The 11413-nt window shown below is 37.1% G+C and overlaps 2 protein-coding genes across 2 annotated transcripts; both read right to left on the bottom strand.

The window, feature by feature from the left end:
- Window positions 1–2132: 2132 nt before the first annotated feature.
- LOC125205900 lies at window positions 2133–6392 on the bottom strand. The gene is made up of 5 exons (XM_048105088.1): window positions 5698–6392; window positions 5135–5252; window positions 4446–4798; window positions 3930–4028; window positions 2133–3724 (listed from the first exon to the last, which is right to left on the bottom strand). The coding sequence occupies exons 1-5, from the start codon at window positions 6324–6326 to the stop codon at window positions 2494–2496; spliced, it is 2430 nt and encodes an 809-aa protein (XP_047961045.1). The 5' UTR covers window positions 6327–6392; the 3' UTR covers window positions 2133–2493.
- Window positions 6393–8792: 2400 nt separating this feature from the next.
- Window positions 8793–9863, bottom strand: LOC125206236. The gene has a single exon (XM_048105519.1). It carries the CDS (start codon window positions 9861–9863, stop codon window positions 8793–8795), a length of 1071 nt encoding a protein of 356 aa, XP_047961476.1.
- Between the last annotated feature and the right edge of the window lie 1550 nt (window positions 9864–11413).

Consider the following 11413-nt stretch of genomic DNA (forward strand, 5'->3'; position numbering starts at 1 on the left):
ACAACAATAAAGAGATCATATCAAGTGTTGACACTTTTGAAAAATATGCATTAATTGGTTGAATTAACACTATTATACTAATGACTAATGATAGTCCTTTTGAATGTTGGAACGTTTATCTTTATTTATTGCACTTGTAAACGTGACTTGCTAAAAAGGAAAACATGTCATCTTAAGCGGGACGAAGAGAGTACAAATTTTCTTTTTGTAAATATATAGTTAAGTTTGTGTTAAAATGACAACACCTCTTAAGCTGACATTGTGACACCACGTATCCAGCAATATTATAAACGCTACACAACAATAGTATAAACGCTAGACATCAATCTATAGATTGCTGTCTAGCGTATTGGATATTGCTGGCTGAGAAAAAATTGTTGTAGATTGCTGTCTAGCGTATTAGATATTGTTGGCCGAGAAAATTTACCCTTGAGCATTTTTTATAATTGTCACATGGAAGCTGAATATTCGTCCACGTGTACAAATGATTGGATAGGAATAGTAGTATAATGTTACTTTAAGAGGTGTTGTCATTTTAACACACCCCTACTTGCTAAATATAATATGTATTTTACTTAACATGATCACCTATAGATAAGATAATTAGATTCTCTATATAAAATCAGTTGTATCCCTGAACAATTAAGTGCTAGTAAATCCTAATTTCAACAATAGTATTATTAGTAAACCAAAATTTGGTAGCAGACTATTTTAATTTGTTAGAACAACTAATTGTTTGATCAACTCGATTTTGATAGGTTTAATTATCTCACTGCAAATATACATATTATGCACCACTTATCAATTCATCATAAGTGATAAAATACTATTGTTTGTGTGATACCACTTAATATAATTATAGCACCAATGACAATATTAATATACAAAAATATTAAATTGGGTAAAGATGAAGATAAATATTATGCATGTTTCAAGTTAAGGATATTACAATTCTTCCATCTCTAAGAATTGTAAGAAATATTAGGATAAAATTCTTGAACCATATACCATGCGGTACTCTAACTATTGCAATCAAATAAAAAAAAACAAAAACAAATGAAATGGAAATTACAATTAAAATTATAAAATAAACCGAATTATAAATCTAGTGAGAAAAACCCTCTTTCCGCAAGACAAATTACATCACGGTTAGTGCTCTCGAATTGACGAATTATCCCCAAAGATGAAACTACTTCATCCTAACATAAATGACATCTCAAACATGTTAGGCACAAATGAACTTGATGGAACTCCAAAAATTGAGCAATACAATGTTCCTAAAATATACAATAAAATGTTGAGAGCTTGAGAGAGAATAGAGAATGTCTTTATTGGTGTGTAATTCATCCACAATTCTAGCCTTTTATAGGTACAAAATTAGGATATGAGAGATCATGAAATTAAAATATCATAAACAATAAAATTAAGAAAATAGAGGTTACAAATTTTGTTAAATGCTCATTATCCTCTTTAAGATTTGTAACTAACTCATTGTAGTGCTTTAAAAATTAGTCAAAGAATTTCATTGTTTTTATTTATTGCATTTACATCCTTTGCACAAAATAATTATTCAAATTCTCCCAAAACTTTCTTATATATGTATAGATTTTATAATAAAATGTGAATAGAGTGACTTAGTGAAATATGGGGACCGCTTGTCAAAAGTGCTCAAAGTGAAATGAGATATTTATTGGCGGAAAAAGAAAAAGGAAAATTGGACATTATGGCAGACGAAGGAAGTATGACTCAACTTAGTTGGGACGAGTAGTTATTTTTGTTAAAATCTCATAATGGTCATGAATCTTGCAATCTTGGGCACATCCTCAGTAGCTCCGTGCGTACACTCTCAGATCAATCTTGGAACACCACCTAATTCATAAGTTGTTCAATGCTCTATAATCTCCACACATACGTTCTTTTCTCAAAACAAGTGGACTAGCATAAGGGCTAGCTAGTACTATCCTGTATAATTCCTTGACATTTTCATTTTAAATTGGGAGGTAAACAAGTGGGCTCTTGAAATGGATCTTGAAAGTGTATGTCTATCTCATGCTATAACATGGTTTACAAAAAAACGCATTGTATTCCTCGTGTGCAAGCTCCCTCCCTCACCAAGAAAAGTAGATAGCAGCTCAACAAATATAACTCGTACGTATTGTATTTCCTGAAAGGGAAAATTGTGTAACATCCATTACAAAATCTGGGCAACTATTAAAGGCAGATCACAACCTTTTAACATGACAACAGAATGGCAGTGCGGAAGAAAACAGGGCATAATACTCGATGATGGCAAACAAGCCCACCCCTCATTTAGCACGAGAGAACTAACTCCGTGTTAGTAACAACACGACCATTCTGGAGGCACTACGCTTCCGCAGATGATCAATTTCAAGCATTCAGTTTCACCACTAACATAAGGAGGCCTACTTCACATTTGGAAATAGACTTCTCAGCTCATCTCAGAGAGTATTTCCCAACTCATTCTGAGAATCATCATCTCACATTTACCCTAGGTCTCTGTGGTTTGTCATCTTCTTCGTAACTTTGTGACCAATCATCCCGTCTTCCTCCTCCTCTTCCTCTTCCTCCTCCTCTCTTGCTGAACGACCCACCTCGTCTGTCGCTTTGGAACTTCGATGAGTAGCCATCTCTGGCATTCTTTCCTCGCCCGCCATAGGAATCCTCTCGACTACTTCTATCAAAGCTCTTTGCACCTGATGATCTACCAAAATCGCGCCCCTGTGAGCCTTTCCTGTCGCCCATCATGCCGCCACGACCCCGGGATGGTTGTCCTGGGCGATCCTGACCTCGTCTATCTCTCTGTCTGTCACTCCTATAGCTTAGATCACCATCTGCATCTCTTTCAGCAAAGGAGTCATTAAAATTGGATCTTCCTCCTCTGGTATTTCTAAACTCTAATCTATTAGAGCCTCTTCTGTTTGCTCTGTTATTGTATCTTATACTTTCATCATCAGAGCCAGAGTCGACTTCAAAGTCATCATCTGCGCCATAAGCCATACTCTTTCGACCTCTTCTCTGCTGTTTTACATCTGCAACATGACTTGATTTCCACTTAGGGTGAACGGGGAGGTCATCATCGGTATCGAAGTCTACGTCAGCTTCCGAATCAGAGAATGTTTGGCGATTCATTTGTTTCCTGCCACGTGCTGGGGATTTAGCTTTCCCATGGATGTTCCTGTTACCTTCACTGTTTTCTAGATCTTCAGACTCCGAGTCTGCTTCAAGTTCTGATAAAGCCACTCGAGGAGCCCTATGTACTTCATTTTGGGCAACTAACTCATAACTATCAACATCATCATCATCGTCTTCATCAAAATCATTGAATCCAACACTAGACCTCGTGGAAGTAGAATCAGAATAATCCATTCCCATGCCCCTTGGAGTTGGAGGTCTGCTCCTTTCTTGACCATTTCCATGACCTCTAGAACATTCACGAGGAGTCCGCTGGCTAAGGGGAAAGTCTTCATCCAGTTTCTGTGAATCTGCATACTCAAAAGCAGCAACATCTGCTCCATCAGATTCATTATCGTCAAAATCAAAATTCCACGCATTGGAAACATCAGCCCTGGCAGGTTTCTTGTCCATCCTGATGTGAGAACCATGTTGCTTTTCAGGAAAATGATTATCAGGATATGTATCGGGTGGGCGCTTGTGTTCACAGTGGAAACAATCTGTATTTCTTCGATAGTTTAAGAAATTGCACCTGCACAAGCATCACACAACCAAAACATTAAGCTCTAGAATTTTAAAGCAGTCTCCACTGCTGTTCAAAAGCAATCACTCTCAGCTGCATTTCAGCTTCAAAACTGAAAATGCATCAGGAAAAATCACAGCTATAAACACTCTTTCTTTTCATTCTAACTGAAGTAAAGCATGTGTCCAAGAGAGAGAGGGAGAGAGAGAAATACTGGGGGCATTCCCATTCTCCTGGAAGCAATTGTCTCTTTGGACGCTTAGCATCACATTGCAGGCAGACTGTGTTCTTCGCGAAATTCATAAAGTCACACCTGAGAAAAGGATAAATAGTAGCAAAATAAAATGAAAAAGTAGTTATCCAAGTATCTTCGACAAAAATAAAACACAGCCCACCAGACATTAGGAAAATCTAAGTTAGATCCATATAGCTCTACTCATACATATGGATCTAATGCCCAGAATCCAGAAATGATGCTGAAATTAAGCTAATTAATTTGCATCGTAGTTAAACAGATTTTTTGTAACCAGGAAAAAAAAAAAAAAAAAAAAAAAAAAAAAAAAAAGAATTCAATAAGTCGTACTTGAGCTCATTGCTGAGAGTTTAAAGGGGAAAGCACACACAACATATAAATATATTCAGATACTTTACCACAAGAGTATAGAAAATTTGGATAACTGGTGCAATTCACAAAAAAGGAGAGGAGAGGGTGAAAGGTTGTAAAACATACTTTGGACAGAGCCAATCACCCTTTTTCATTTCAATATCATCACGCCCGACTCTTCTCTTTGGAGGGGGAGGTGGTTGCTTCACCTTGGGTGGTGGCTTTTTAATAACAGGAGGGGGGAGATTTGGATCTATTGGAACTGCACTCAGCTTGACTACATCATGGAGCAACTTTCGCACAATGGTCTTTACAGATTTCATCTTCAAAAGGGATCTATTTTCTACTGATCCGTCTATTGGATCAAAACCATATGCAAGTAGCATACGCATGACGTCCATTGTCCGTGCTTCATCCTCTTTATTAGTCAGCAAATATGCTTTCTCACAAGAACCCCTGAGACTGCATGAACTGCAAACCTGATACATAAAATAGAATAAAGGCTGAAATACTAAAGTTGCTGACAAATGGTTACAACATTGATAAAATTATTTGAGTGTTTTGTTAAATCCAGGAGCAACTGTAATTCATACAATTCCAACCAAAGGCATATGGTAACACTGACAGGAAAGACCTACATTCTATTTCATACTTTTTCTTCACCAACATTAAAAATGCCATAATTTTAGTGGATCTTACAGTCACTATTCTGCCTGAAAATCTCATATAACTTCTTTTTCCATAAAATAATCCTAAAATCATAATCCGTCAGGCAATAAATAAATTAACGAAATAGGAAGGCCCTATAAACTTACATCTCCTTCATCCAGATGGACGTATTTCCTTAACAATTTGGCAGAATAGACCACCCTCTTATCTGGAGTAGGGCATCCATAACCAACTAATAGTTGAAGATCCTGTCTTGACAATGACCTGAAGCAAGCAACACCTCAGAACAAGAACACAAGTTTTTGGGAAAACAACTTGATATCATAAGTTATACAGCGTCAATCCAAATCGCCACTCAACATAAGAGATACAAACAATAAATGAATCCAAATCAATTCAACCGCCCAACTCTTTGCTGCGCACTGCCTTGCTACCATACTCTGATTACTAACAAATGGGATGTAAACACCTAAACTAAGACCTTAAAAGCTTAAGAACAAATGGGATGCAATTCACCCCAGTATTTGCAAATTGCCTAATTTAATCTGAAATTCATTATAAAATTGAAACCACTATGAACATACATATTGTCTCGTCTTCAATCATAAATCAATTAAAGATTTTCACTTTCAAATTTCATCAAACAAGTAAAACAATACATGAAATGCATCACGAAATGTTATTAAAAATAATGTATTCGAGAGAAAACCTCAAAATGTCAAAGCGATCGCGACCAAAATTAACCAGAGCACCCTGCACAGTTTTGAAATCACGAGCAAAATTTGGGCGTTTATCCTCCTCCGCGGCAGAGGCCGAAACATCAAAGCCGAGGGCTTGCATCATGCCTTCCTCGTCCTTTCTCTTATGATCAAAATAATTCTGGTGCAGCAGCCTCTCCATCAGCTCAATCCACTCCGGCCACGGGTGCACCAACTCCACTTCCTTCTTCCCATCACTACTCCCCAGAAACGCTTCGCTCTTGGCTAATTCCGACTCCAATCCTTCTTGTACCGAATCTACCGGCGGCGGGTCGGGCGTGGCTTCGGCAACGGGAGCGTCTTTGTGCTTCTTGGACTCGCGCCAGGCCCGGATTCGCTGGAGGGTTTGGTCTTTCTCTTGGCGGTTTTTATCAATTTCATCGATTTGTTCGAAGATGAAGCTCATGCGAGCAGAGAGAGAGGTAGGTTTGGCGGGGGATGGAGATTGGGGAGTAGAGGCAGGGTCGGCGGATGCGGAAGAGAAGTGCAGTGAGTTAGGAATTGGAATTAGAGAGAGGAGATGAACGGAGGGGGGTTTTGAGCAATTGAGGCGCCGGAGAAGGAGATGAGAGAGCGCCATTTACCTATTAAGGGTGCGGAAATCGGAATAGAGAAGCTAAAACACCGCCATGGAAGAGAGCTTAAACCCTGCTACAGTACAATCAAAGGCGCCACCTCAAATATAGCCTATTGAACACAGCATTGTTTAATCTAATTAATTTATTTAACATTGCTGAAATTTCTAATAAAATAATTTCCAACCACTGAATTTCGTTGATTATATTTCAGGGTTAGGCTTATGATTAAAAATAGGGTTATTAGAGCATCTTAAATTATTCATACCAATACAGTATAAACATATTTTTGTGTAAATCCATACTCCTAATTAAATAGGAGTAGAAGTTTTACTTCAGTCATCTATGTTAAATTCAAGCATGAAGGAATATTCTATGTTCACTTATTTTTTCCAATCATATCAATATGTTTTATCTAAATTACACATTAATTACACGGCACTTTTAACTTACACTATAAAATTAAAATAATGTAATACAGTTTACTTATTAATATATTTATATATGAAATTTATTATTTATTAAATAAAAATTTACACAACTTAAAAATTAAAATACGTTAAAATACTATGAAAATATTTAAACTTAACTTAAATACATTAGTGATACTAAAATTACTACTCCATTCGTCCACCATTAGGAGTCACATTTATGGGCGGCACGTGTTTTAAGAAATATTAAGAAAAGTGGGTGAAAAAAAGTCAGTAGAATAGGAGTCTTACTTGTATACATTAGTTTTAAATGAAATGTGAGTGAATGAGTTAGTGAAAGATGAGACCCTATTACTCCCTCCATCCCAGAGAAGTTGGCACACTTTTCCTTTTTAGTTTGTCCCACAAAAGATGTCACATTTCCCTTTTTGGAAAAAGTTTTCTCTCACATGAATATAAAAATTATATTTTCTCTCTCCATTTAACACACAAAACAAAACCTCCTAAAATCCCGTGCCATTTTCAAAGTATGCCAACTTCTTTGGAACGGAGGGAGTACTATTTATGGTTAATTTCTGATACTGTTACCTTACCATTACATCGATATACCACACTTTTATGGTATACCAAAGCACCGGTACGGTATAACGTAATACCATTATTAAAAAAAATCTATTTCATACACAAAAATTTTAAAGTATGATTTTCAGAGATTTTTTCTTTTTAATTTTATTTCATATATAAATATAATGTATTCCCTCTGTCTCACAATAAGAGTCACACTTCATTTTTACCATAAATGGTAAATAGGTCTCACATTCCACTAACTCACTTCACTCACATTTTATTATAAACCAATATAAAAAAGTAGGTCTTATATTCCACTAAATTTTCCAACCCACTTTTCTTTACCTTTCTTAAAACATGTACTCACAATAAGAGTGACTTATGTTATGGGACGGATGGAGTAATATATATGTATAATTGAAAGCTAAATGTTTCTTAAACTGAAGCACTCCAAGTTCACAGGGAAATTAAAACATGTAGAACATGCGCAACTTGATCAAGTCAGACAATAGACGGTTCAAGCTGGCTCACAACTACTGGTCGGTGGGTGTGTGAACGGATAGACTCAGGGCTTTCAAGACCTTAACCCACAATACTATTAATCTAGTAAAGGGAAGTAAGGGTCGAATCTCTCAGGGAAAGATGCGAGTGGAGTTGGGATTGAGACGTTTGGGAGGTTGGCTGCGGCCACGTTTTTTAGTGGGTTAAGTTTAAACTAAGGAAAAGGGAACTAATCAACAAACTAAACTAAACTGATCAATCTAGACTAAACTACTCATAACTAAGGAACAAGTAACTTGATCAACTAAGCTAAAAACGGAAAGGTAAGACTGTTTATCAGCAATCACCCAACCCAACCCAACTAGCCACTTTTACAATATTTAATTCATTTCTATCTCATCCACATCATCTTCCACATCATCAATATTCATCCAACCCTACCACCCACATTTTCATGGTTTATCAATGACCACCCAACCACACTATTATATATATTTATTTTTATATTATTTTTTAATAGTATTATTAATACATGAAATACTTATTATTGTAAATTTATAGAAAAACGTAATAAATGACAAGCTAAAATTTATAAAAACAAACAAAAAAAAAATATACATTACAATAATTGAAATATTAAATTGAAAATACATAATTGGTGCTCATACATAAGATGAAAACTAGACATTCAATTGCAATTGCCGATTTTTTCCCATATATGCTCAACCAAATCGTCTCGCAGAGCTTTGTGAGCTTCTCTGTTTTGAAGTTGGGCTTTGTTTTTCATGTAAGAAGCTAGACTCGCAATCCTATTCGTAGAATATATGAAATCATTATTCGCATCTCCATCTTCATTCTCACGACTACTTTATCCAAGTCGATCTTGAATAAATTCTACTGGATCACAATAGTTCGAATATATGCTTCTTTCGTCTTCCACTATCATATTGTGCAAGATTATGCAAGCAATCATTATTTCCCCATAATATCACGATCCCAAATAGGACATGGACATTTGATAAAAGCAAAACAAGCTTGCAAAACACCAAAATCTCGCTCAACATCTTTACGCGCAGACTCTTGATGTCGAGCAAACAACTTGTGCCTCATCGTTTGTGGACCTGGTATAGATTTGACAAATGCCGCCCATTGAGGATATATGCCATCAGTGAGACAATATCCCATATTTTTTTCGTGGCCATTTACTATGTAATTGACCTTCGGTGCTCGACCTTCCAAAATATCATCAAAAACTAGAGATTGATCAAGCACATTAATATCATTTCTCGAACCTGGAGTTCCAAAAAAAGCATGCCATATCCACAGATCTTGAGATGCTACTGCTTCCAAGATGATTGTCGGACTCCCGCTTCTTCCGGCATATTGTCCAGCCCATGCAGTGGGACAATTCTTCCATTCCCAATGCATGCAGTCAATACTACCCAACATGCCTGGAAACCAACGTTGTTCTCCAATATGCAGAAGTCTTGCCAAGTCTTCTTCGTTGGGCTTTCGCAAATACTCATCGCCGAAGTTAGAAATTACATCTTCAACGAACTTGATGGGAGATTTGCGAATGAGTTGTGCACTCATTCTCAAATATTCTTCGTGCAAGTCGGTCGCCGCCCCGTAGGCCAGCATCCTCATCGTTGCTGTACATTTCTGAATTGCAGACATACCAAGTCGACCAGTAGCATCACGCTTCTGTACAAAAAAGTTGTCAGTGTCGATGAGCTTGTTCATTATTTTTTCGAACAAAGGTTTTTGCATGCGATACCTTGTTCGAAAAAAATCTGGAGGATAGATTGGAGCTTCAGCAAAGTACTGCTCGAAAATAGTATCATGGCCCTCTTCGCATTTCCTTTCAATGTATCTCCTTTTAGCTCTAGCCGTCTGGGTTGTAGGTTGTGAAGGCAAGGTTGTTGGCCAAATAGCCATATCCTCGATTAGTTGATCGAGTTGCTGATTTTGTTCAACAATTTTTTCTTCCCATTCATTGTCTTCAAGAAGATTGAAAGCTTCAAAATTAGAACTTGATGACATTTTTTAGGGAGAGTTGGCCCAATAATCGTGAGAGGATTTATGTGTAATTTTCTTGAAGCATATAAGTAAATTTATAGAAGTAATTTGTTGAGCATAGGATTCCACTACTATCATTTGTGATCATATGGGATATCCTTGGATTCCACCTCCACTTGTGATAGAAAATGACTTGTCTTGTAGTCATACTTTGATTTTCGTGATCACATGGGTTGTCATTGGATTTCACCACCACTTGTGATAGAAATGACTTGTCATGTAGTCATACTTTGATTTTCTTGATCACATGGGATGTCATTGGATTACACCCCCACTTGTGATAGAAATGACTTGTCATGTAGTCATACTTTGATTTTCGTGATCACATGGGTTATCATTGGATTCCACCACCACTTGTGATAGAAATGACTTCTCATGTGGTCATACTTTATTTTCTTGATCACATGGGATGTCATTGGATTCCACCACCACTTGTGATAGAAATGACCTGTCATATGGTCATACTTTGATATTCTTGATCACATGGGATGTCATTGGATTTCACCCCCACTTGTGATAGAAATGACTTGTCATGTAGTCATACTTTGATTGGAGGGCTTATCACATAAACGGAAAGTTACATAAGCAACAGAAATTAAAGATTACATACTAAGCAACGGAAATTGAAGATTACACACTAAGCAACATAAGTTGAAATTTACGCAATAAGAAACATACATTGAAAACAGATAAACTACGATCAGTTCCCAAACAATTATGCTATTAGATTGCATTTCAGCGTTTCTTCTTCTGGAGTTGAGTCCCTCCTAGCCATCAGTGGAGTAAGGATAGATGCCTTGATGTTCCGTTCCTGAATATCACTAGCTGCTTTGATCTTCCGTTCTTAAATATCACATTCCCTTTCACGTGTTACTCTCATTTCACGCAGTGCTGCAGTGAAATCATTAGGGATTGTATATGATGGCGTTGCAACTTCTTTGCCTCTTCTTTTAGCCTTACTCATAGCTTGATCTCTTCCGGTAGGACGTTGCAATGTTGAAGAACGACTCTCAGGAATGGAGTCAATTTGAGGTCCTCCTTCCTCACTAGTTCTCGACCTTTTTGAGCTCCCGCGACTTTCTTCAACACTATCTTCATCTGGCTGGAAACGCGTTGAACCAGTACTATTCAATTTCAATTCTCACTTGGGACTGTATCTCATCACCTTCTCAAACACCTTATGGTGAGTAAATTTTCTCTTACCATACAGTTGAGCGGTTTTCTCAATGTCCTCTTTAGACTGGCCACTCGTAGCTCGATCATGCGCTTTTTTGTATGCACGGATCCACTTTGTGACATTTGTGTTGAGTCGTTTGTAGCATTGTCTCAATGACTCTGAACTTCATTGTTGGCCCATTGCTGGATTTTCTTTTCTTGCTTCCTCATATTGAAATGGGCATTAGTTTGGTTGGTGCCAACAACTACATCCCTGCTCACGAAACAATAAGCAGACATTAATAACATGTCTTCTTGCTCACTCCAATCATGTGGAGTGTTTGAAGCACTCAAGTTGG

The sequence above is a fragment of the Salvia hispanica genome, chromosome 2, assembly GCF_023119035.1.
Source record: "Salvia hispanica cultivar TCC Black 2014 chromosome 2, UniMelb_Shisp_WGS_1.0, whole genome shotgun sequence".
In the NCBI taxonomy this organism is placed as follows: domain Eukaryota; kingdom Viridiplantae; phylum Streptophyta; class Magnoliopsida; order Lamiales; family Lamiaceae; genus Salvia; species Salvia hispanica.

Bases quoted from the DNA above. Each gene is read 5' to 3' on its own strand.
- LOC125206236 (XM_048105519.1), bottom strand. From the start codon at position 9,863: ATGTCATCAAGTTCTAATTTTGAAGCTTTCAATCTTCTTGAAGACAAT.
- LOC125205900 (XM_048105088.1), bottom strand. From the start codon at position 6,326: ATGGCGCTCTCTCATCTCCTTCTCCGGCGCCTCAATTGCTCAAAACCC. The intron at 4,029-4,445 runs GTATGTTTTACA...TCCTTTTCTCAG, and splicing joins GGTGATTGGCTCTGTCCAAA to GTGTGACTTTATGAATTTCG. The intron at 3,725-3,929 runs GTATTTCTCTCT...ATGCTTGTGCAG, and splicing joins GGAGAATGGGAATGCCCCCA to GTGCAATTTCTTAAACTATC.